A 26,261-nucleotide genomic window follows, 5' to 3' on the forward strand; every position below is an offset into this window, starting at 1 on the left:
AGTTCCATTCCATTACAGTTGTCATCAGAGTAACTCTCACCTGTCATAATATGGTCTATGACCCCTGTGGTCCCGGTCGTTGCTGTACTGCTCATATGGCCTTTTTCGAGGGGAGCTGTTGTTGCGGTAACTGCCTGAGCTGCGGTACGAGTCTCCATGTGGACGTCGATCCCCATAGTGATCCTTATAGCGGTCATACTGATGATGTCGGTCTCCCTGCCATGACTGGTTGCTGTTACTTGGGTAATTGTATTTACGGTCCCTCTGCCAGTCTCCTCTATCTGCAATGGAACATGTAGAATCTGGTATTTAAAAAAATCCATTATTGCATCATTTAATGAGTAAATTCAATCAAAGAAATAGTTCAACATTTGGAGGGAAATCTGTTTGGTGAATAGATATGAAGATACAGCCAGGAAACGGTTAGCTTAGCTCAGCACAAAGACTGGAAACAGGGGGAAGCCTGGCATTGTCCAATGTTAACTAAATCTGCTCGCTAGCGCCTCTAAAGCTCACGAAAGCTCACATTATTCAGAGTTTTTCTGTGCCTTCAACTAAAATAATCCTATCCTCACGTACCATCATTGCTAAAGTGCCGCTTATTAGCCGAGTTGTACGACTCTCTGTGGTGTCCGTGAGGGCCTGGCTGAGTCGAGTGAGAGCCAGGTTTGGAGGACGACGTACCCGTGGAGTCTCGACTGGAACCACAGGACTCTGGTCTGAAGTTTTTCACCCTCCCTCCAGAATCATCCTTCTTCTTTTGCTCCTTCTGGAAATGTCCCAGGATATTTTCAGTGTGGGTTTATGTACAAAACATCACGTTCACTTCCTAACACCTGATAAACCAGTGTAGACAACTACAGATAGGAACCACTTGCCTCTTCCTCGTGTGATCGCTTCTTCTGTGCCATCTTGTAAAGCTTGTGAAGCTTCCTTGCACCAAACTCTGTAAACTTGGACACAAAAATCCAGAGGTTTCTGCCAAAAAAAAGGGAACAAATACTCATTAGCTGAGTTAAACAGCTGAGCATCAGGATTCATTCACAAAAGGTAATATCTAATCATCTTACCTCCGCCATATTTTGACATGTTCAGGGTCACTGTAGGCTTTAAGGCACTCTGAGATTCGGTCTCCAATCTTTAGTAGGCATGTGCGAGTGTGCTGGAGCTGCTCCTGGTCCGACAGACCCTCATCTGGTTTATCCAGCTGCTTCAGGGCCTTTTTCACCGGCCTCATGCGCTCCTTACACTAGACACAAGTACAAAGTGCTGATGTTATTGTAGTGCACTGTTCACAAATTACTTCTCGAACTCCACTGGCTTAATCTTTGCATGGGTACTAAAGAAGAAACTCACAATACTAAAAGTCTCCTGGTCGAGTTCATCATCCTCCTTTCCTTCAATGGGAATGGGGTCAGACCCAGCCGTAATGTGAACTGGACCTTGAGTCTTCTTCCCTTTGGCTCCTTTAGCCTGAAATACAAAAACACGGGACATAAGACAATTACCTCATCTAATCATACCTTGAATAAATTATTCACAGGATGGGGACAGACTGGCAAGAGGCCGTGACCCTCTAGTTACGGTCTTTCAGCTGCATGTTGCATATTAATGCTACAATGACATAACACAACTGTTTGAACAAAGCACATATGATAAGGTCAAAAATACTTTGCTGAAATACCTTCTCTTTTCTGGGCTTGGGACCCTTTTTTTCTTTGTCTCCGTCCTTCTCCTTTTTAGGAGTTCCCTGTTTTTCTTTGTTCTCCTTGTTATCCTTTTTCTTTTGTCTTTTCTTGGCGGGAGACTTCTCTGTTCCATCATCCTGCTCAAACGCAAGACAACGCATGTTAAACAATATACCATAGGGTAACACAACATGAGAGAACAGGATTTAGCAAATCAAATCTACCATTGCTCTGCTTATCTAAATAAATATCTGAATTACATTTCTTTGTTAAGGTGTTGCAGTGTTTACTCTGTAGTTCTACTTGACAGGGCCTGATTTATAGTTTATCCACTGACTGTGGTGGCATCACTGCAATTAAGGACAGGATGGAGTGGCTTTTCTGGGTCACAAAATCAAATGTCTTTAGTGAAAATCTTTGCTTTTACTGTCAAACACTACTTGCACTTGAAAAAGGTAGGAGAAAATACAACGCCTAGCAACTTATTGTAGTAAAAACACTTTAGGAGGAGCCCATCAGCTACAATGAGACACGTTTACTGTAGGCAGCAGAAAACCTCGACACAGAAGCGCAACTCAGCCTGAACCCTACAGACTAGCAGGTGACACGGACCTTGACCTCGCCCTCCTCTGACGGGTTGTCGGACAGGCGGGGGGAGGAGATGTCGTTGCCCTGCTCATCCTTGAGAATCTTCTCCTTTTTCACCCGAGGCTTCCTCTTCCTCACTTTGACCTGTGGAGGAAGAGACTGGATGAGCTGTGTGGGTGGTAGGTCAAAGGCAAACTTCATGTGGTGAAAACAGTATGGATAAGGAACTCAGGGATTAATAGCAGTGTACCTCCTCCCCTGTTTTAGACCCGTCTGTACTGTCCTGTTCTTTCTTCAGCAGCTTCAGAAGATACTCAGCTCTCGCCTGCAACTGCTTGGCCTGGGGCTTTTTGCTTGGATCGTCTGGGAGAATCTGAGCACAGGGAAAGTAAATGTTAGACGGACACATGATTAGAAAAGGTGATGATTATGGTGTACGAGCTAAAGAAGAAATATAGCTGCATTCTCAACTATTTGACCAGGTATTGACTTATAAAAACATATTTTTCAAAGCTTTTACAATATCTAAACGGGACAGTATTGCTCGTGTTCTCATATTTCGATTTCCATTCATCTCCAACTTAGTGATAAAGGTAGAAATTAGACATTTGCCTTATCAGCGAGTTTAAGGTCAGGGTCCGTCTTGATCAGATCCCAGTTCCCAAAGCCGTGCTCATAAGTACCAAGCAAGAGCTGAATGTCATCCTGCAGATCCCAGTCTACATCAAAGTGGGCTACCTTGACCCTGCATGTCAGATTGAACCTATGGGAAACAGAGACTTGTCAAATTTAATCTGAAACACAAATGGATTTACGTATCTTAACATTGTATCTTGAACAAAAGCCTGTGCTCCTCCTTATAACTGCAGTGGTATCTTACTTATTTCTCTCAGCAGGATTGGAGGGCACAACTTTGTGCAGGGGCTCAAACTCTTCCTCGTGCTGGATGATGGACTTGGCGTTGACCTGCACTCCTGAGATCTTGATGTTAATTCCTCGGCGTTTCCCAGGACCTTTGGCTGGAATAATAACAACATGCATCATTTTTAGGCCTGAAAAACAAGGAAACGCTCTATGGTGTTTTAAGCTTCCATGGTCGACTTCAAGGCAGCTAACCCTACCTTAACCATAACCATTGCCTAATCCTAGTGCCTTCCAGGCAGCGCTGTCTGGAAGGAGACGCTGGGGGCTTAAAACACTGATAAACCAAGTAAACCCAACATACCCTCAACTGGGTTCTCCTTAAGGTGTTCCTCGTGCTCCTGCACTGCAGTCACACAACTAGTATGGATCAGTTCACCAAGTCTCTTCAGGTCTGCTATGGATTTGTCAACCAGCTCAGAATCTCGGGCGATGGCCTCCAACCTGGACACAGAAATGAGCACCTGACTGTTTAAGGTATGACCAATTAAGTTGTCTGACAAACCATGCAGTCAAATGATGTAGCCATAACATTTATTATTAATATAATTTTACAATGCTTACCTTTCGAGTGGAGATCCAAATTTCTTGTATGCCTTAATGAACCTGTTAATGATATGATCATTAATACATTTTAATTGTGTTCATGGAAGGAAACACAGTTTATACAAAAAGAAAAAGAAGAAAAGCTCAATAAATATTTTACCTGCGGATCTCCGCATCAGTGAAGCCCTCCACATTGTTTTTGCGAGCTCTGGGTCTGCCTCTCTTCTTCGGCCTCTTGTCGTCATCGCTATCATCAGTCTCACTTTCAGAGCCTGAGGAGCGGTGCTTCAGCTTGGAGCCCACGTCGCTGTCACTATCGTTGGCCTGAGCCTGAAAGACAGAGGAACCAGAGCGACACCTTATGACCAGATTCAAATAAGCTGCTGGAAGATAAGTTGGCTTTTTAAAGTAAACAGTTCAGTGTAACTGAACAACACTTTGTCTTTCTCAAATAAAAATCGGTTAGAAAATCTCCTCTTACCCTCTTGTTAGAGCTCCTGCTTCTAGGCAGCATGAAGATGTCTTCCATCTCCCGCTGCTTCTCCTCCTCCTCTATTTTGCGTCGCTGCTCTTCAGGGATGATATCATCCCATTCCCGTATGGACTTATCCGCAAACTCTGGCGTGCTCTCCTCCATGCTGGAGAAATTGGCCACCTGCAGCGACATGAGGAGAAAGAAGGAAACTATTTAGAAGTTGAAAGAGAGGGATGCTTGACATGGACATGATTTCAGATCAGGATCTTTAAAAACTTTACAGTAATAGTAACCGGTACCTTAAACTGAGATAGAAGTTCATCCGTAGCACTTGAGCCCTGGTCACTTTCTCTTGTTTCAGCCAGCCTCAAGATCTCATCAATATCCATCTCCTACAGAAAGAAATACATTCTGGTTTGATTTTACAAATATGTAAAAAAAAAAAAAATACATAATAATGTCATAATATAACATAAAATTGTCATAATACAGTACCTGTGGTTCAGACTCCTCTCCTTCTGCCTCTTTGAAAAGCTCCTCTGCACCAAACTTGAGGATAGCAGTCAGTTCTTCTTTATTGAACGGGTTTGAACTGTAGCAAAAAAAGCAGCAAAGTTAAAACACACAGAGCGTCAGTATCTTAAAATTAAACAAGATGATTTCTGACATCTTACTTTGTGTTTCCCGAGTTGCTGTCCAGTACAGTTCGACCAGTGGTGTCCATTCTCTGAATGACAAGATGGTCCAAAACCATCTTCTTCTTTGCCCTCTCAATAATGTCCTCCTCCACTGTCCCTTTGGTGACCAGTCGATAAATATTTACCTATCGAAGGAAAGCAGAGATGTAATTTTTCTTACTACACAATAATCTTTTCAATTCTGGAGCATATGTACAATGAAAGCCATCAATTTGAGCCATGGATTACCTGCTTCTTCTGGCCGATCCTGTGAGCCCTGGCTTGTGCTTGCAGGTCGTTTTGAGGGTTCCAGTCAGAGTCAAAGATGACTACGGTGTCTGCTGAGGCCAAGTTTATTCCTAAACCTCCAGCTCTGGTGGACAACAGGAAGCAGAAGTCCTGGAAAACAGATGACACTGTTAATTCAGATCTGATTGATCAATACACCTCAACACACACACTATCAAATGTAATCCTACCCTCTGACTTTCTTTACAGTATTAATGCATATTTGATTATTTTTACACCATTTATCAAATGTATCCTTAACGTGCTACTGCTCTCAAATAAAGTAGTCCAAAAACAAGCAGTGCAATGACGTTTATTTATAATTAGATAACTAGAGCTGTCGAATTTACCACATTACTGCGGTGACTCAGTCACATCAGGCCCACCGCAGAGTCAAGCTTGTCCCCGCAAGCGGGTTATTGTCAATAAACAGTGTTCAGTTGCCTGTCTGTCTGTGTTTCAATAACGAATGGGTGCTTGCCGAATCGAATGACATGCCTGCCGAATGCATGTGAGCGGAGAGGAGGGTCCCGAATTTCCACTACTCCCCAAGGAGCTTTACATTCCCCCCGCTACGTTGTATTTATCAGATGAAGGGGGCTGGCCTCCCTCATTTAATGCCACCAGTGCCCGGCGGTGCGGAGAGAATTGGCGGCATGAAGGAGGGCAGTCACCTTCATCTGCATGTACAACGTGAGTCTGGGCCGGGCATGCTTAGAACTCACAGTGTGAGCAATACCGGAGCGGGATGGAGTGGGAGATAAGGAGACGCTTCAACTTTTTAAAACATCCGCTCTGTGCTCCATCCGATATCTTCCCGCTCGCTCGCTCGCGCTCCGCTCACATGCTCTGATGCAGACCAATAATCCGGCAAAGGCAGCATCTTTATGACAACACTGCAATAAAGAAACATTTAGACTATATATATATATATGATATAAAGAATAGACTACTACAGGAATAAATGCATTCGAAAAGTTTATTTAGGAACTATTTTATAACAGCCAAGATTAAAATTATCTTTGAATGGTGGTAACCGCAACAGTTTGTTGATTTCACAAATGTGTGTGGTAAAAAAAAAATCCATCCTGTGACAGCCTTATTCATGATTCCAATAAAATAAGACTGCTTTTTGTGATATGCTAATATTACAACTAAGTGAGCAACATTAAATTATTAGTACACATACTGTACCTCTGAGCCTTCTGCATTAAAGTGGTCAAGTGCTTGCTTTCGGATTTCTCCCTTTATGGAACCGTCCAGCCGCTGAAGAGGAGAGAGGCAAACACAGAGAAATTACCCTTTGAAGATTTCCCGGGCAGCTATCTGCTATAACCTTGGCATCACTTTGCTTGACGTGCCACTGTACCCAGTATATATGCTCAGACCGATACAACAGTCTACACCCGAGACCAAGTCAGCAAAAACAACCTGAGTCGAGTGACTCGCAGCAGTTTGTGTGGTCTTCGGCAGAAAATAACTTGATATAAATAACCACATGATCTCTCAGCCTGGCGGAGTATGTGCGCAACAACACTGACATCTGATCCCCATCCGAGTCGAACCTACCCAACACAACCACCCCAAAAGCCTGTCAGTGTAGACAGTTTCTGGAGATACTGGTGGTGCAGCTGGTTACACTTTTACAAGATGTTAGAGGAACCCAATGGACAGGGTGACAGCACTATATGCATGATTTTATGGTAATATTTCTGCAAATAATAATAAAAAATAAAAAAAAAGGTACTCAAAGCTCATTGCCCAGTTTTTATGTTCCAACAAACACTTTCTTTTAGTAGAATTCAAAGCGGATGTGTAGTATAGAAATGTAGCCCTGTGAAACTCTTACCTGGAATGTGTAGCGCTTCTTGGCGAGGTATTCAGCCAGAATGTCCAACATCCTGACCATCTGGGAGAAGATCAGGACTCGGTTGCCTCTTTCTCTGAGTCTGGTCAGCAGCTTGTCCAGCAGCACCAGCTTCCCGCTGCCCCTCACTAGACTCTGAAATGGTTCAAAGTTAGGCTTGTCAGGAAAAATGAAGTAGCACTGAGCCTTCTTTTGGTCTGTCGTGTTTTCATCTTTCCTATGTCACAACTAGTTTCCTTTGTAGAGCAGAGATATCCTAAGGGGTTGGTGGGAGATAAAGGGGGCTCCTAAGGAGACATACCTGCAGGTGTTCCTGTTGGGTTTCAGTTTCTGGATCCTCAGGCTGTTTAATGAGGAAACCGTGGTTGCAGCACTTCTTAAGCTCCATAACTATGTTCAGGAAGCCAGAGGAGCTGCCTCGGGTGCCTTTGAAAAGAGCTCTGTAATTCCTCGTTAAAATCCACCTGGAAATATTGAGTAACAAATTCAATTAATGGGGAGGAGAAATGCAGCTACTGTACAAGAGGTTTGCGAAGACGGAGGTCGTAAAAAAAAAGAAGAAATCATCATACTTGTAGAATTGTTTCTGCTGTGCCGTCATGTCTACACGGAGGATCTGTTCCACCTTAGCAGGGAGAGATTTTTCCACATCTTTCTTGACACGTCGCAGAAGGAAGGGCTCGAGGACTTTGTGAAGACTATGATAACCGTTATCCGTTCCTTTCCCGTGTTCTTCCTCAAAATCCTCCCAGGAAGCAAACCTGTTGTGCACGACAGAGATAACAAACGTCACCCATCCCTGGCTGGAATTCAAACTGATGGCGTTTTTCCTGCTTTACTTCTAAACCAGGACGTACTTGTCAGGCATGAGGAAGTGCAACAGTGACCAGAGCTCTTTGAGGGAGTTCTGCAGCGGAGTGCCAGTAATGAGGAGCCTGTGGTTGGACCTGAACTCCATTAATGTTTTGTACAGCAGGGAGTCGTCATTCTTCAGCCTATGAGCTTCATCCACACCCAGAAACGCCCAGTTGATGTTCCCAAGCACCCCCTGGAGACAAATTTGAAGTCCTTGTAAACCACAGTGATCGGTTCTCTTTATGCAAAGACGTACTGCAAAAAAAAAAAAAAAAAATGTAAACACAATCCTAAAGAAATACTGATCACTGCACCTACCTTGTCTTTAAGTAGAATTTCATAAGTGGTTAATAGTGCATTGAAACGTATTCTTTTCGTTTGATGGTTCACCCACTCGTAGTCACGGATCTACATAAAACAGCAGAAGCAACAACGTAAGTTTATGTAACCAACTCTGGAGAGAGCAACAGACAGTAAGAGAAAACCCCTGCAGGATTCAAAGTACCGATTTCCTGCTCATGACATCCCCGAGGTAGACCACCACGTTCATGTCCGGGGCCCAGGTTTCAAACTCCCTCTGCCAGGAGGTGAGAGTGGACAGAGGCACCACCACTATAAAGGGTCCATACAGCTGATGTTGGTGAAACATGTACGACAGGAAGGAGATGGTCTGGATGGTCTTTCCGAGCCCCATCTCATCAGCGAGGATAACGCTGTTACACCTGAGCATGAAGAATAAGAAAAAGGCATGTTTTTTTTTTTTTTTTAAAAAGCCCACTTATTTTTCAAATTAGGGAATCAAAACTAACACAAATTATTATATCTATTTACACAGTACCTGCACCAGGAGTGAGCCAACCAGTTCAACCCATCCAGCTGATAATCTCTCAGCTGAAGGATGTCATCTCCAATATATGATGGCTGTTTCTTCAGAGGAACAAACCTGGGTCTTTGCTTTAACACCTGAAACAATGGTTAGAAACAATTGTCTTCAATTAGGGTGAGACAAATTTAACAATATCAAAAGGGAAGCGATTAAAAAAAATAAAAACTTACCTTGCAGTCTTTAGAGGGGACGGTTTTACTGGAGTTTCGGTTTATGAAGCTGTCGATGCAGTGCTGAAACTTCTTTCCAATCAAAGCTCCATCTTCCCAGCTGCACTCTGAGTAGGGCAATCCCATCCACTTGCATAGATACTCCGGCTCATTGGAGGAGGGCATCTTGTGACTATGAGCTGTTTAAAGAGCAGTCAAATGATTAGAAAAAGACAATTGTGTCAATGAGTAAAAGCACTTGATACTTGACAGAAATGTGTAGCACAGGAGACCTTTAAAAAAGGCATCTCACATAATGTAACAGTGATGGTGAATAACTAGAAAAGGGACTTACAGGGGAATTCAGCAGTGCCTGGTGTCTTTCCTGTTTTTGTTGCTGTTAATAAGAGAATTATTTTTAGTACAACAAAAAAAGACAATCTGCAGCACTACCAGACAAAAGCAAACACATGTGATAATGAATTCTTACCGATAATCCGCTCAATAATCTGAAACTGCTTGTTTAGATCAGATATGAGCTCCTGTTGGCAGTTATGAAATTCTACATCCTCAGGGGACGCTCTCTTCAACCTATGAACAGGGACAGAATAAAGTGTGAAAATTCTCAAAAATTGAGAAAAAACATTAATAAAAAAATAGCTAATGTAAAGACAAAGATTTTCACCATGAACTGAGCTCATCGTGCTTCTTTTTGTAGTTGTCCAGTTTCTTTAGTCCCTTGACCTTTTGCTGAATCAGAGAGTCCATGCTCTCCCATGTGTTGTGGATGTAGGACCAGCCCTTCCACTTGATCAGATAGTGAGTCTCCCCTTCATCATTCTCGGGGTCAAAGCCTTCATTCGGGTCCCCATTTTCCTGCACAGCATACCCAGTGGTGGAAGCCCCAGTGGCTAGAAGAGAAAAAAAAAAACACTTACTGTAAACATGTTGCAAAATGTATTTTAATGAGAAATGTGGTTTTAAAAAATAGTAAGAGACAAGTGAAAATGCTTCACCTCCTTTTTTGCCTGTCCTGGTGTCCATAACCTTCTCAATGGTCTCACTGTCATCATCCTGCTGTTCCTCGCCTGCGTCCCCCGTCATTTCAATCAGGTCATCAGAGTCCGTTTCAAAGTCATGTTGGTCCTCTTTATAACTGTAACACAACAGAACAGGGGATAAGTCTGCATTCCTGAAAACTAGTCTCGCTTTGCCAGACTAGGGTCTGGCTAGTCCAAACAGCTTTCTGGGATGGAAGAAAAACGTGCTCTGGTTTATTGGCTTTTCTTTAAAGCAATCACAATCGTCATGGGCGGCGCTAAGCACAGAGCCACGGCACCGCTGCAAAATAGCCTCAGGAAGGAACTTGTTTTGGTGGAACGTGTACGTTATGGTACACGGTTACGTGTACGGCCAAAAAGAGGGACATCCGGCAGAACTTCCGTCAGCAACGGAGCAATCCCGGAAGTGGAACATCGTGGATGTAGAAAATTAAACTAAATGTCCCTGTCTAATAGATCAGAACACTTGCACTAACAATATCTTAAAAATCTATGAGAATATAAAACACTTTGGGTTCAGAAATGCACCTTTTGACTTTTGTTGCACCCCTTTTCCGAGTCTGTCTCTTTGGAGTGTCTTCGTCGTCGTCCTCGTCATCATCGTCGTCGTCATCGTCGTCATCTTCTTCAGCAGATGAGTCCTGATTCCTAGACTTCCTGCCTTTTTGAGACAGCTGTTTTTTGGCTGTTGATGATTTGGTCTGAGGTCTGTAAAACACAGTTAAGAGAGATTAGGCACCAACATCCTGGATCATCGTCACAGTGATTTTGGTCTCTTTTGGCCAACTGATAAACTGCAGCCACATTTATCTACAATTTGAAATATATTTGTTTTATGATTTGATTACATTCTAGATGTATTTTAGACAACCTTTTAGAACATCAGGCTGAGGCATTCAGGTGTATACTTCACAAAGTAAAGGGGGACTGCTCACACAATATGGAATGATTTGGAGATGACAGGTGGGTAGCTGTCTGATGGCCAGGCTTCGCTATACTCTTACCTTCTAGCAGGAAGTCGTCTGGATCTAACTTTTTTCTCTTCCTGCTCACTGTCTGTACTGTTGGAAGCCTCCTCCTCCTCCTCCTCCTCTTCATCATTTGAGTCATCATCTTTCCAGATATTTCTTACAACAAAGAAATGCCACAAGTTCACCCTCAAGGCCAATCACTGCTATAACCAAATTTTAATTTCAACAAATACTGGCCTTAGGGTGTTCACCAAAACACAATTTGATCAGGGACTAGCTGCTGATCTGACCAATCAAATTTGATGAAAATGTAGAACATCACCTGACTGACTGAAACTAACTGAGCCCATTGGGAACAAACAGATACCCATTTACAAACAAGCTTAAATGATTAGGATCACAATACGACAAGACTGACAACAAAAACAGATATGGATTGTGCAAAACTACTGTATGGATCGAGTGTTGAATAAGAAAAAGCTTGCTAACAAAAGAGTTCCGTATGAGTGTCTCAAGATGGCAGAATTAAAAGAATATGGTGCTGTCCTATCAAATAAATGAAATAATATTAAAATAATATTAAAACAAATCCCCAAAGATGATCACACTTACTCTTTCTTCTTAGCTCGGGATGTTTTTCTTTTGGGACTTTCACTCTCAGAGTCACTGCTACCCTGTAAATACAGTGAGCAAAGCCGATAAGCATTTCCTTAAGAGCTTCAGTAACAGCACTTCTGTAAAATGTCCACTAGGAGGCACAAATGGCTTGTTGATGCCAATAGAAATATTTGTGCAGAGGCAGGTCAAGATGTTTATTAATAGAAGTGATCTTCTATCGTTTCATTGTCTGTCTTACAGTTTTTTACGATTTTTTACACACTAAAATAAAAATGTCCACACAATTTGCAAAAGTCTACTCCAATGAGCAAAACACCTCCACAGATTTGCACAACATTACACACAATGTCTGCTTCACCCTTTTTGCAAAACTCTACACACATTTTCACACCTTAGACAGAGATAAGGATTGTGAGGTTACTTCCTTGTCATTACAAAGCCCCGGATTGCCAAAGTCAAAGTGTATGTACTTCATGCAGTAATTTTTATTTGTCTACAGATTTTATTGGTTTCATTGATTTCGTTGTTGGTTGATTACTGTAACTGATTATGGTAAGAAATACTGTAAGTATTGAAATAAATACTTGAAATATTCAGTCTGCAGCATCAGTGTTGTGCAGTGCTTGGTAAGTTTATAGTAGGCCTATTTGTGTACATTCTCCCTATATCTCAAACTAATCATGAAGAATGTTGTGAGTTTGTCACTATTGTTTTTGTCATCTAAATTACCCCTTACATAACAATGTCTGGGCAAAACTTTAGCACATGCTATTTCCCTGTTTTTTTTATTTATCACAGCAGTGTGAAACTGGCTGCAATAGTGTCTGATCATTGAGGACTGTCTTGGTTAAATGAAAACTAACAGCATTTTCACAAATATGTGTATATGTTTTGACTGAAGTGTGTATGTTTTGACTGAAGTGTGTCATTTCGCAAACAATCATAGAATTATGCAAATTTAGTGTGGTGTTTGGATAATTGTGATTATATTTTGAAAAAAATAACAATTGAAAAAAAAAAACTGTAAAGCTTTTGTTCACATCTGCTTACCCCAGCTCCAATGTTTAAACGAGCCGGCTCCTGTCTACTGCGATTTGACCTCCTGACCCCATACACATCTGGATGTTCGTCCCACATCTGTAAACAGAGACCGACTGCTATCAGAGAGCCGCTGACTTTCTCTATCACAATACAAATATAATATGTCCCAATTCCATTCTGCATTCTATTTTGTAAATATATGCTATCAGGGTGCAAATAATGATATTTTCAGTATCTTATTCATTATATGAAACGTGTGTGCTGATGAAGGTCAATCAAAACTGCATGCGTTTTGATTAAAATGTAAAAGAAAATTCTGTAGCTATTACCACCACATGCTACCTAATAGCTGAGTAGTACTTCATCTCCCTTTGTGCACTGCATTATGGGACAATAGTGTACATCAACAGCACATTTAAAAGTCAAGTATTTTTTGTAGAATGTATACTTACTATTTTGAGTATACTTTTTGTCACCTTTTTATTGTGAACACTACATACTCAAAACCTGCTTAGGATGTAGTATGGAACTGGGACACTAGTGTACCATAGACACAAAGACAATATGGCTAAAGTAAAACTTAGCCTGCAACTACTGTCCTGCATGTCAAACCTTCATAATCGCATTAAGAGCCTGATTACACAAAAATAGTTAACTTAGTCTCCACTAATAGAGGACAGGAACCTTAATCTGCTTTTAAAACAGTAAGTTGCCACAGAAGACTTAGGACCTCTCTAGAGTTCAGTGACGTTTACCTTCTTCACATCAGCCAGACGCTCCTTCTTTTTAACTGGTTTGTCTTTCACTTCGGCTGTGGTTTGCTGTGATTTGGACCCTGCAGAGCCGCTCTCCGACTCTGAGTGACTCTCTGACTCTGAGGAGCTGTTTGACTCAGAATTGTGGGATCTCCTCTGCTCGCTGCCATGCTCGCTCTCTGACTGACTCCCAGACTCTGACGCAGATCTGTTGGATTCCTCTGAGGCTGAATTGCTACAGGAACAAGAACATGTTCATTCTTTCGATTCCGCAGTGAAAATGTTGAGCTCTGTTTTACATAATTCTGTACACCCAACAACACAACATGACAAAACGTGAGTGGAGTTGTGGAAACTTAAAAATGTCTTGAAATTCAAACTCAAAGTGCACACACTCTCACTACGACATGGAGAAACTACAAGAGCTTGATGGCATGAGTAAATTGGGACTATCAGCCAATAGGAAACATAAACCTAATTATATCATGCAGCATGTTCCTAAGTCAGTCTTATAATAACTCATTCCCTCTAAGGCACACAAATCCTCTTAGTCATTTAGAAAATTGTAAGACGTGATTTCATAACTAAAACTTGTTACTAATCTTTCCTCTCTGCTAACCTGCAATTACTTGTGACATAGATGCATAGCAGTAAAATAATCCAGTGGAACAAAAAAGTATTAACACAGTGAACACTAACTAGCCCAATTCATATTCTCAATAAACTTGATTTAACCATTTTAGCTTATGACTCCTTAAATTGAAGCAATGTCTACCTGTGACCTCACATCACAGGTTATGGCTTTAGTTGGCAATGAGTTGTGAGCAATTTAGCAAAATTGTGATTTTTGTTCTTCCCAGATAGTTCCATTTGAAGGATTGTAAAGGCCTGAAGAGATGAAGTTATTCAGTGTTTCAAAGGAAAAAATGACATCAGAGAAATTGTATGTAAAAGAAGTTTCTTTAAAAAAATAAAGCTGAACAAATGACTCCTTAGATTTATCTTGGGTCACCTTTAGAGGTCGAAACCCCCTAGCTGATAACCACTGTCGCATGTAATTTATTCAGGAAAAGAAAAACTGCAAACAAGGAGCATTAAATGGTTTTGGGACCTTTGAAAACAAGATGATATGCTACATGTCACAGGGGCATATCCTAATGCAACTAAGTTACATTTTGATACAAAAGTATATTTTTTGTTATTGCACCATTTCAATAGACCTTAGCTGATATTTGGAGATGACAATACATTAATATGATGGCGACCTCTCCTGTCTGGGTTTCCCTGCCTGCAGTACCTCGTCAGGGCACATGGGGGCGCTGCACTCACTGAGAATAAATCTGTAGGAATCATTGCCCTACATGGATCGCTTTGGACAGACATACCTTTGTGTCTTAAAAGTTTGAAATTAGTATACAGGCTTAAATCGTCATTTAATGTATTGGGTGGGTGTTTTGATAAAACAAAGGATTTATATTTGCCTTACTCTTTAAAGAATGACCACATCTGTATTCTGACATTTATAAAACTATGGGAATAATACTGAAGAGGAACATGAAGTAAATTGTTGGAACTAAATGATTAATATCTAACTAGTGTTAATGTAAATAGGATTACATTTCACAGCCTGCAACACGAGCAGGTAAGGTAGCCGGCCGAGCAGCCTCAATGACCGAACTCGGAAGCGCATGGCTCCTTCCGCTTTAAATAAGGTCAAAAGTGGGCGGGACATGGGCATAATCTCAAATTATTGGCTGGCGTGTTGCTAGGCGTAGATCTAGCCTATAATAGAGCAGTGTGCAGGCCTTCCAATTCATGAACTCTTCCTGTTCCTCCTCCATGTAGTTCTGAGCTCAGTTTTAATAGATAAGTGAGCAAGCTGGGCACACAAAGCAAGGGCCATTTTGTGACTCAGGAAAGCATTTATATAGTACTTGAGTAAGATATAATTTTACATTAAGTCACCAGATTTCCTGCTGCTCTTTCTGCTACTGTGCATGCCCACAGTGCTCATCTATCAGTATGAAAAAGTTAGGTTGTCATCAGTAGCAGAAGACATATTTCACACACAGCTGAAAATACTAAAATGGCTGCCACAAGATCACACAGAGAAACTACAATTGTGATGTAACCTGCTGCAGTGTACAGTCAGTAAAAGGCTGTGAGGGTGATTACCTGCATTTAGTATCCAAACTTCTGTGTCTTTATCTAAAAACACAACAGTCTATTGTGATCAGGCTGCACATTTTTGTAAAACATGGCAGCAATTCTAACACTAAAAACTTACGTTGGGCCATATTATTTATGAACTAAATACAAACATCTTTTAAAAAAATGGCTAGTCACTTGTGCGATTCCTGAATTCTGCATTGTTCTGACACCATGCAAATGCACCTGATATTAGTTTTAAAAACCATCTTTATTGATGAAAATAAAGTAGTGTTTCCACTTGTTTTTATATTTGAAGATTCAGATACCTGAGGATGATAGATACAGTTTGCAAATATTTACCATCTTTCTAAAAAAGAACAGCAGACAATATTGTTAAAGAAATATAATGTTTAAGTGTCAACCCTTCTGGCTGTAGGCCTTTAAATATAATCTACCTGACAAGTAATACAGATAAAGCCAGATTTAAAAAACATTCACAAGCATCAAACATGTTCAAGACAGATGCTTCAACTAACACCATCAATATCCATTAGGTTAATAATACAAAAAGTGTCTTCTAAACTTGATACTTAAAAATGACAGTGGATGTATAGGAAAGATGCCACCAATGTATAAAATATGTTGCTTGACAAGTGAAAGCAATCATTCAATAATTCTAATAACAATAATACTAAACAATCATTGTGTGTAAAGACAAACATGCCAAATTGAAACTGTCACATTGCAAAAAAGCCCACAAAACAAAAGTAAAAACTGCATTCACCTGAAATCAAAGAGTTGGAGGTTAAAAGGGTATGTTACGTAAGGATGTCAACACTGACAGCGTCACAAAACAAGTAGTAGTTTTGAGTTTAGCTATTCATCTAAAGCAAACAAGATTATGTACAAGGCATTAAAATATCTGGGATGAAGGACTTGAATAAGCAAACTTGGATTTCCTAAAACTTCATAACTTGGTCAAAACTTTAAATACAGGTCCAGATAAAAGCTTACAGATTGATATAAACATTTATATTGAAGCCACATGCAACCTGATTTAAGGTCAAAGAACTAACGACAAAAGTATGTTATAAGAAATCTAAAAGACTGGATATACTAATGACCATAAGCAACACCAAAGCAATACAATGTTTCTGAAATAAATAAAAACCAAGCAACAACGTTGATAAAATGGTGCAATGCAGTACCAACTAACGTTAGTTAGACAAGGTCATTACATTATAGCGACAGAACATGAAACATTTGTGACAAATTAGCAACATAATACAGGACAAATGAGTTTTGTTGTGGTCTTAACACATACATCTTGAGGGCAATGATGTCTGAACACAGGCCTGAAACCTCAGTTTTGAGTGAAAGAAATGGTAGGAAAATCAGGGTGTGGCTATTAAACAATAGCAAGGTCATTCATGACAGTGGTGCACTTCTTCAAAACCACGTCGCAAATGTATACACAGGTGATCAACCATGCTTGACAAGGTAAACAATCACACCAGATATGGAAAAGGTACAAAAAAAAAAGTAAATATAAGGATCGTACCTTGATGCGTTGCTTTGAGTCGATCCTTCATCCTCTTGTTTTTTAGTTTTATTCTTCATCATGATAGTATCCTGAAAATCTGTAATAGGATGGTCTTTTGTCCTGGAATTTACTGTCAAAAAGTTAGAGGAAGCGTGAACTATCATACAAGTCCCACAAGATTGCCTTTGCTCAGGTGGCAGTTAAAATCCAGGAGGTGCGACACGAGTTATGAAAAAAGGCATTAAATCGAAGGATTTGAGTATCATTATTTACATCGCTGATTTAAAATATATCTAAGGAAAATGACAGGTGCTGCTACAATACGTTAAATATCCAACGTATGTCGTTATAGTCCACGGATCAAGCCGCATGCAATTAATTCCAACTGCGTCATCGCATGAAGGGTTAGAAAAATAAGATTTAAGGATGAGAAAATTAGTAAATGATGCACTACACAATGTAAACAGACCAATTCAATGTGAAGAAATGTGGTAACCTACAAAAGAACTATTAGATTCACGTTCGATCTATCACAGCCTTCTATCCGAGTCGAATAAAAATAAACTGTAAAAATAATAACGTGACGCTAAATTACAAAAAAGAGCCTTGTTTCGAAAACATTATAGGCCTTTAAAAGTCTTCATCTGCTGTCAGACTCTGAGCGACAGAGGAGAGCAGCACACTAAAAATGGAGGCGCGCCATGGCTGCCAGAGACCAGTATGGAAAACAACGACAAGCACTCCCTCAGCACAGACGGCTCGTACAACTCGAAAAATCAGCCCAAAAACCTCGCAAAACGCCTATTTTCTTAATAAAACACCTATCGTACGATCACAGAACTTAAATTTTAGTCAAAAGCAAGCGGTCGCGGTCGAAAAACGGGCAGGAGAAACGGTCTGACGAAAGCCCATGGCACCCTTCCCAAGGCTCAGCCGCCATCTAGAGCTCCTTCCTAGCTCTGAAAGCTTTGCCTTTGATTGACGTTATTTCCATTTACCCCACACTCAGGTGATGTTTAAGTCCCACCCCTTTTATTAGGTTTAAAATTTGCTTTTATATAAACTTACATTTATTTTCAGCCCCAGACTTGAAGTTGAGACCTTTACTCCCCACTTCAAAAAAGGTAAGAATACCAAGAGGCTTTATAAAAGTATATTTGTTCTGTTGCACCAATTGCATCACTTCCTGCTCAGACAGGAAGGAGGACAGCCAGGAGCCATTTTAGAAAGTCTTTGGAAACCATTTTTGTTAAGACCAAAATCTTAACTACTTGCAACGTACCTTACAAAAATTTGTGTATTCAACTGTTTTAATTCATTAATGTATTACCCCTTTTCCTTTATCTCACCAATCCAGCGATAATATTCTTTGTAGAACACCCGAAAAAGAGAGCATTACATCAGGAGATTCATCAACCCAGTACGAAGTTTACCGTAAACTATGCTAGCTTATAAATGATGTGGTCAAACCTTGACGTATAGTGACACAAAGTCAGTGCTAACCAAATGAATTTGTTGTACGGATTAGCTGAAATATTTAAAACCAACAGCCGAGCTAATGGACTTCAACATTATCAAAATAATACGCCAAATATCCTCTTGTAATTTTCTGGAAATTAGCTAAAGAAACAATGCCAGGAAAAAAAAAATACGAGATACACTTTATTTAAAAAACAACATTTGAATATCAAATGTACAAAGGCTGGTTTTTGTTTCCAAAAACAGTGTACTTTTTCAAGTCCGCTGTACAGCCAGCAACGGTGTTCCAGCGTCCACAGTCGTAAAAAAAAAAAAATCCATCGTGAAAGTACAGTCAGAAAAAAAGTTTCATCTTGTCAAAATGTGGCTAACTGCCAAACCACTTTGCCATCTTCACGTTAAACAACGCTGTCTCCACCTCAGCAATATCCAGTTGAATGGCGTCTTGATAGGATAAAAAAAGAAGGAAAAGTTGTAAGCCCATAGTGCAACTGAAATGAGTAATTATTCAGTTTAAATATTCCAGTAGTTAAAGAAGGCATGCTAAACGAGACTAAAATTAAGATAGTTCAGTAACATACATGGATGGCTAGCTTTAAGTTGCGTTAGCTAGCATTGCGGAAGTGCGTGCTATTCTAAAATGAGTTTGTGCAAGTACAGTTACTTTTATTTTTTTAAACAAAATTGCTTTTCGCATTGTAATTAAAAGTCATTATATCGAAAGAATGCTAACTACAGATGGGGGGGGGGAGGGTGTTCGCAATTAATCGACATAACTGTTCCAAGGATCAAAGCTGTTGAAATACTACAGCCAAATTCCAGTAAGACATTCAATACAACATTGTTTGCATCACATGAAAAGATTTTGGCAGAATCTCACACATAAGAATTCTTGGTACTAAGTTATACAGTATGAAGTGCAACAAGCTATACTGTAAATTGTTCTTAGGCTCTGAATTTATATCTTGTTTGGTAGATTTGAAGTAATCAACATAATGAAGTCTGAGTTAAGTAAATGCTACAATTATTTGCAGAAACATTTATCAACTGACCACCAGGGTATGATGATTTTTGAGTTAGCCTGTTTCACAACATGTTTTGCATGAACTTAACAGTGATGTTCAAACAAATTACGATCAACAAAACACTGGCATGTGAGCGAACAATGCAGTATGCAAATTAAGATCCATTGCCTAAATTGACAAAATGTTTACCCAAGTCATGAAAGCCAATACACGATCAACCAACAGATGGACAACGTAAAGAGCATCCAATAATTATTAAAGCAACCCTTTAAACAATCAGTTTTCAGATATCTAAAACTAATGTCCCTAGTAGCCGAGTCAGAAGTGTTGAAATATGACAGTAAAAAAAGTTGTGACATTGTATCGGCCATGTTTTATCATGTTTTCAACTTTAGGCGATAAACCAATACAGATTTAAGCAAAAGCTGAGAATATACAAACTCTGGAGAAATGGGTTAGCATCGCAGCCAATGTCCACATAAAGCCACAGTAAAAATAGCTTATAATAATCAATAATAAGAGTAGCGACCTTTATGAGAATTGTTACACATGTATTACGATAGAGTTACATTTACAAACGCAACCCTTGTTTATGCACCCTACCTGCTAACACCTAGGTATTTTGCTAGCCTTTAGAACTAAAAGTGAATGGCAGCAATACATTCCAGATAAATGTAGGGTATGCTTTAATAGGAGTGAGTTATCCTCAACCAATCTTAATAAGATATAGGTAACCTATAATCCCTAGAAAGTCATATTTTCTATCGATTATATTAATAAGCTCAGTATGCCATGTGAATAAATACTCATGTCAAACATGGAAAACTTACAGAGCTGTCTTCTTTTTCTTCAAAATTCGAAAATCTTCACACCGGTCTCATTCCTCCGCTGTGGAAAATATGACAAACAATGAATGATACATGATATTTGTATACCCATATCAACATCACATTCACACATAAATAGTAAATAAGTGGACCTGGCATTTGGATCTTCTGATTTTAAACATTAATTGTAATTGACATAGATATATAGATGATTGTCAAAAAAACCCGGCATTTTCCAGCATACAGTCATTTGACTTTGAAGAAAATACACAATTCTCGCCAACCTTAACTGTAACAACAACTATTGGTTAATAGCTGATGTTCTATACGAAAAATGTTTGTGCTGGAATTTCATTTCCAGGCAAGCTACGGTTTCTGGTTTTTAATAACCGAAAAAGCTATGCCTGTAGTACATAATCAGTAAAGCACCCGGTATTGTCAACTAGGGCTTGTGCAGACGTGAACCAAACACGTCACTGAGTCCGTTGACAGTTCTTGTCCTGTGTGGTGCATTTATGTGCTCCTGGGAAACTCATGTATCTCAGAGTTGTCAACTGACTGCAACATTTTTTTTATTTTAAAATCTACTAAAAGTCAAAGTCTCAAATTAAGCAATTCATATTGCTAACTGTATGGTTTTGATTTGAGGTTCTTTAGGCTTTTTTTAGTTTACACAGCCATTTGTTACACTTAAAAAATTTGAAAAATTGCTTTTCTAGGCTAAGAGCGGCTTGCTGTCATTATTTAGTTACGCAATGTCCATGGAAAATATTTAATAAATTACGATTATTGTTTCAGAGATTCCTTATCAATGCATCCCTTATCACAAGAAATTGTTGTTGTTTTATGTTGCAAGTTAAGACTTTTTTTTCGGTTTTAAAATGTGCCTTTTCCTAACATTCACATACAAAAGTTTCTGCAATGCCATTTTGGCAAAAAAATATCATCACAGCCTCTAATAATGGCAGCATTAGGCTGAAATTTTGGGGTTGTCAAAGATTTTTTTTTTTCTTCAGGTGTCAAACCAAAAATACTGGCGGAATGATGAGGATGAGGAAATGATGAACAACACAGATCAAATGCACCTCATGGCACCTAATATTAAATTTATGTTGAGCAAATAGCTATTAATGAAATTAATTGTATGATGCCCTCTACAGGTCATAATTAAATTGAATTTCTAGAGTGAAACTGTATACCCAATAGTTCTTTTACAATTACCCTTGCAAAATGCCACTAGTTTGGCAACTAACAAGTTATCAAAACTGTAAATGTAATCAAATTTGGGATGTTGTACAGGTTGTCAAACTACTGACAGATACGGCAGTATGAGCGATGTTAGCATTATTCTCCCGAGCTGATTTGTACTAAGAGTCTGAATGGCCAGTATCTTCGCACTGCGGAAATTGAAGCGTGATCGGATCTTTTGGGATCAAAAATCCAAACTCACTTGTTGCCTTGGAGCTAGGGCTGCACGATAATAGCCAAAATGATAACGATTATTTGATGATTAATATTGAGATCACTTTTACTTATTACGATTAATTAACTTTAAGGACCCATATCTTTGACCAAATGGAATGCAACTGCATTTGTTATTTCAGTCTGTCTTATGGAGCAGGATGGATATGGTGACCCACTGTACAGCGACGCTAGCCTAGAAATCTAGACGCACCCTAGCGGCAGCAAATTTTTTGCAGCCTGGGGGTCTAGGCACTCTCCGTTGGCTTGCGAGCTGGAAAAACCAAATTCTGGTCAGGCCAATCACATTGTGTATAGAGTCAGTTGATGGGCTTATGGCTGCTGCAGCCATACAGTCTTGGCTGCTGCTGCTGGGAACAGCGATCTTCTGGAAGACTTGGAGTTAAGCTTTTCTTTGAGAAAAGAACAAAGAACGGCACATAAATCATTCTTAAAAAAGGAAGATGTGTTGGGAGTTTTGCCGACCGGATACGGCAAAAGTTTAATCTATCAACTAGCTTTGCTACCTTCTTTGTTGCTCTGCCTGGTTGTGGCGCTATCCATATTACGTGCAGAGGGAATTTGAAAGACAACAGTTTATCCCGCCCCTCGGATTGAGCCCTGTCAATGGTGAGTTCCCAGACCCAACATCTTGATGTGGGTCTGGCTTGTCAGGCTACAGCGACGCTGTTATTGAGGTCTGAGTTGATGTTGGACAAGGATCGCGATTCAGTGAGGCAACATTAGTAAGGCTATTCTTCTTGGCCTTCATGCATTTATCGTACTGGACTTTGTAGTGTTTTGTAGTCATTCAAGAAAATTTTTCACAGGCAGCCACTACAGGGTGCATGCACAGCGGCATGACAGCTCACCAAAAGTGATGCCAGAACATCTTTATCGCCCCCTGGTGGCTGACGGGTAGTTTAGAAAGTACTTTGTTTTTATATTTAGTTTTTCTGTGAGCGAAGCACACATTTTAAAACGTCAATATTGAAGTCAATCCTGTTCATTTAATGTTGATTATTAGATTCATTGTGCAACCCTACTAGGAGCCAGTTAGTGTTTTAAAATGTCTGTTCTAAATATGACCGAGTGCAATGTGACTAACGCGGTTTTTTTATTACATGGGACATGTTTAGACAAAAATGAATAATGATTTTAAATGCTTCATGGGGGTTAGTGAGCTAGTCAGAAGACAGTTATGAACCTATTACAAACCTGAATGTTATTTTTAAACAATATATAAGTAATACAAAACATTTTTTAAATAACTGAACTTTTATTAAAATCCAATACATAAAGGAATCACTTTAAATGTTTATTTGTTAACTCTAAAAACTATTTCAACACTTTGAATATTCAAAAAAGCTTGCGAAAGAGGCTAACGTTGAAGACAACTTCTGTGCACATCCTATGATTTTAATTACGTTTCAGCAGTATACTTAACTGTCTATTTAACTATTTTAGTAGTACTCTACAATTTGAGTTGAATTTACATACTATTTTAAAAAAAACATGAAATGTCTCTCCTAGAGTCAGGTGTTTGATCACGTACGCATTTTTTATTGATCTGTATGTCCTTGCCACATTATACACTAGGGGGCAGAACTGTCCTACCTTCAAACACGACAACATCGTCATTAGGCCACTTTCAGTCAGAATTAACCGCTATAATGCATAGAAACTACATTAAACACAACTTCAAGAGGTATTTGCTAATAATGACACACACAGAAGTGAAAGAATACACTGTTCACTCTGCTGTTTATTTGGTCAGTAAAAAAAAACTGTCAATTTAATTTGACAAATTTGAAGAGTTCAATGCAGAAATACTACGCAAGGAATTTTCTGCACACATGTAATCTACTTTAAAAAGTGATACTTACAAATCTCTGTTGCAGCGCAATCTCCGAAACCTTCAATTTGCGACTCCATGGTGGCTAAATGTCAACCCTTTAAAATAGAAAAATAAAGGTTCAGAAAGAAAATGTGACAACAGCACACCCTACTGGCTACATGTATGTGGCAGTAAAGACAATGAAGCTAGTTAGTCTGCAAACACTTACGCCTTGACTGGTTAAAAGAAACATACCATTTAGCTTGGGTCAGATGAACTTGTTTCTTCTTGACGCAATTCGTAAAACATCAAGGGAATTCCTGCAAAATACAAAACAAGAGTATGATCATTTTTGTAGTCACAATTAAGAAAATTGCAATTTACGTTGGCATACAAACTGGAAAAGAATAGGCTATTTGTTTTAAGATATTTTAAAGATTTGAGAATGTTTCACAGCTCATTAACATTAAGAAAATCGTCAATAAGTGGTAGCATATTTAGTAGGGAAAAGGTTTCATCTTTGTCTTGGTGGCTCAACATGGAATTAAATGAGCCTTCAACAGTAACATCCTATTCAGAATAGCTTTGAGAAGACATTTTGTTACGTGCAGGGTGGTACTAATCCTTTGGATTTAACAATATAGCTTAAGATAGAACTATATTATGAAATACTGTAATCTGTTTTATTATGTGTAGTACTTGCCTTCATGTGTGGACATCCACAACCTTGTCCATACTAATGTGATATTAAGATTAATTTATTTATTTAATTTTAATACAGTATTTTGTTTTCTCAAATTCAATTACTAATAGTGAGGCTTTCTAACAAAATATTTCTTCACATGTCTTGCAGGTGTAATGTAAATGGCAAACTAAATTAATGTACATATTTAAGTTAATTCTCCATTCAGTGCCTGAAAGGGTTAAAAGCCAACACCCTATTTTGTATTTCGAAGTCTAAGCTTTTATTACCTATTTTTTGGCAAACAAATAAAGTATAGTTTATGTAGAGTGTCTACAATGGAAGAATTGCAGTCAATATTCATATTTTGAGCACTTAGACAATTGTTACAATTTATTTAAACTATTTTTAATTAATTAGTATTAAGCATCTAACACTTACTTAAATATAGTTAGTAACTACATCTGTACACTATGTGGTAAGATAATGTGAAAAATTATCGATTTTTAAATATTCTTTTGATTTACAATTCGATGAAAAACCTCAAAAAAACTAATATACTGAAAAGAAACAAAAAAATGCTCCAGTTTGTTGTGTTGATGCCAATCATTCTCAATACAACATTTAAAAGACGAAACATCTGCTTATACTTGATGTTTTTGTCGAGTAAATTCATACAAGGGCATTTGCCCTTTCAAGGACAAAGCAAATTTTAAATGCGTAGGATGAAATAACTCCCAACAAGTCGAGAACAAATGTGTTTGTCTAAATATTAACTTAGTTAACACGAAGCAGAGCTACCAAACATGCAAATTCCATCAACTAAAACACAATTAAAGATATTTTACACTTTCTACATCGTTTTCAGTATTCTTCGCTGACAGCACATCATGGCCATTTTTACAACACTGCGTCTTACTGTCGTTGTATCCACCATATTGCCATACACCCGATTCGTATTTTTCAGCTACAAATATAAGATTACTCGTAGGTTCTTACCCATTTCCCAGCCCTTGTCTATCCGCCGTCATCTACCCCTGTCTGTGTCGCATTTCTGGGCGATTTTCGTCGTTTTGGTGGGTCTTTCGGCCGCATCGTTCCGCCCTTCCTCTTCTCCGTTGTCGACGACTTGCTTCTCTGTTGTGTGTGTTCTCTCTGCCTCCGCCTGAGCTGATATCCTTCAGCGGCTCTGCCCACTTTCCTCTCAACGTAAGCCAAACTCCACTTCCTCTCCAGCCCCATCTAGCTAGCTCTAACCCGCCGAAACTCTTCCTGCCTTAGCCCAAACCTATAGTAGGCTAGTACATTTGAAAACGTTTTCTTAAAACACCAAAGGTGGCGTAAGAAAACTATTTGAACGTTGTTTTTAGTCATGAAGGAATAGCTACACTTTTTACTCAGCAAACCAATCAAATCAAGCTAAATTGGACGTTAATTTACGTCAACATTTATAGTAAATAACTATTTTGTGTGACCTACTGTTATGATTAAACTCTTTATTTTTTATTTTTTTTACCAGTGATACATTTGTCATACTAAATGATAGTACTGCAAATATGAAGATATGTGAACATGTTTGCTAAGGGGTAGATAAACACATTTTCTCTTGGTACTGGTCCAGTGTGCCCGTTTTCAGACTTTCCTCCCATCAGCAATATCGGAACACTTTACCTCAAAACACATATTTGATGTGTAGTAGTAACCTGTTTATACAGTCTATGGTAGTAACCTCTGTGTCTTGCTTCAGAAACACAAGCCTCGTTTAAAGTTTGGAGAAAATAGTATGTTTCATGTGCAGCGATGTCATTACATGATCAAGAACATGCTTTAGCCTACAACATACAGTAGTTCAGACATCAGGCTCAGTTCC

The 26,261-nt window shown here is 39.2% G+C and overlaps 1 protein-coding gene across 5 annotated transcripts in view; it reads right to left on the bottom strand.

Annotated features, from left to right (window-relative positions):
• chd2 (chromodomain helicase DNA binding protein 2) overlaps positions 1-26,261 on the bottom strand; it is a 31,154-nt gene that overhangs the window by 1,879 nt on the left and 3,014 nt on the right. For 2 of the 5 annotated variants that reach the window (XM_039808671.1, XM_039808672.1), the window contains exons 3-42: positions 23,965-24,029; positions 23,759-23,825; positions 20,415-20,472; positions 17,099-19,003; positions 13,387-13,621; positions 12,641-12,727; positions 11,585-11,646; positions 11,006-11,128; positions 10,530-10,709; positions 9,957-10,096; positions 9,626-9,851; positions 9,431-9,531; positions 9,296-9,337; positions 8,962-9,140; positions 8,744-8,868; positions 8,411-8,627; positions 8,224-8,313; positions 7,908-8,098; positions 7,623-7,811; positions 7,352-7,514; positions 7,033-7,185; positions 6,378-6,449; positions 5,145-5,294; positions 4,893-5,041; positions 4,714-4,810; positions 4,518-4,610; positions 4,225-4,398; positions 3,904-4,073; positions 3,762-3,803; positions 3,502-3,641; positions 3,157-3,295; positions 2,889-3,039; positions 2,527-2,649; positions 2,301-2,420; positions 1,685-1,825; positions 1,357-1,473; positions 1,071-1,249; positions 879-978; positions 580-769; positions 41-281 (exon numbers count right to left, since the gene is read on the bottom strand). In XM_039808671.1, coding sequence (XP_039664605.1) covers positions 41-281; positions 580-769; positions 879-978; positions 1,071-1,249; positions 1,357-1,473; positions 1,685-1,825; positions 2,301-2,420; positions 2,527-2,649; positions 2,889-3,039; positions 3,157-3,295; positions 3,502-3,641; positions 3,762-3,803; positions 3,904-4,073; positions 4,225-4,398; positions 4,518-4,610; positions 4,714-4,810; positions 4,893-5,041; positions 5,145-5,294; positions 6,378-6,449; positions 7,033-7,185; positions 7,352-7,514; positions 7,623-7,811; positions 7,908-8,098; positions 8,224-8,313; positions 8,411-8,627; positions 8,744-8,868; positions 8,962-9,140; positions 9,296-9,337; positions 9,431-9,531; positions 9,626-9,851; positions 9,957-10,096; positions 10,530-10,709; positions 11,006-11,128; positions 11,585-11,646; positions 12,641-12,727; positions 13,387-13,621; positions 17,099-17,244 — 5,237 coding nt within the window. In that variant the 5' untranslated portion in view covers positions 17,245-19,003; positions 20,415-20,472; positions 23,759-23,825; positions 23,965-24,029. Of the gene's footprint in view, positions 1-40; positions 282-579; positions 770-878; positions 979-1,070; positions 1,250-1,356; positions 1,474-1,684; positions 1,826-2,300; positions 2,421-2,526; positions 2,650-2,888; positions 3,040-3,156; positions 3,296-3,501; positions 3,642-3,761; positions 3,804-3,903; positions 4,074-4,224; positions 4,399-4,517; positions 4,611-4,713; positions 4,811-4,892; positions 5,042-5,144; positions 5,295-6,377; positions 6,450-7,032; positions 7,186-7,351; positions 7,515-7,622; positions 7,812-7,907; positions 8,099-8,223; positions 8,314-8,410; positions 8,628-8,743; positions 8,869-8,961; positions 9,141-9,295; positions 9,338-9,430; positions 9,532-9,625; positions 9,852-9,956; positions 10,097-10,529; positions 10,710-11,005; positions 11,129-11,584; positions 11,647-12,640; positions 12,728-13,386; positions 13,622-15,561; positions 15,595-17,098; positions 19,004-20,414; positions 20,473-23,758; positions 23,826-23,964; positions 24,030-25,390; positions 25,569-26,261 lie in introns of those variants that run through there. The other 3 variants (XM_039808670.1, XM_039808673.1, XM_039808674.1) reach the window with 3 other exon arrangements.

Source organism: Perca fluviatilis, chromosome 8 (assembly GCF_010015445.1).
Source record: "Perca fluviatilis chromosome 8, GENO_Pfluv_1.0, whole genome shotgun sequence".
NCBI classification, from domain to species: domain Eukaryota; kingdom Metazoa; phylum Chordata; class Actinopteri; order Perciformes; family Percidae; genus Perca; species Perca fluviatilis.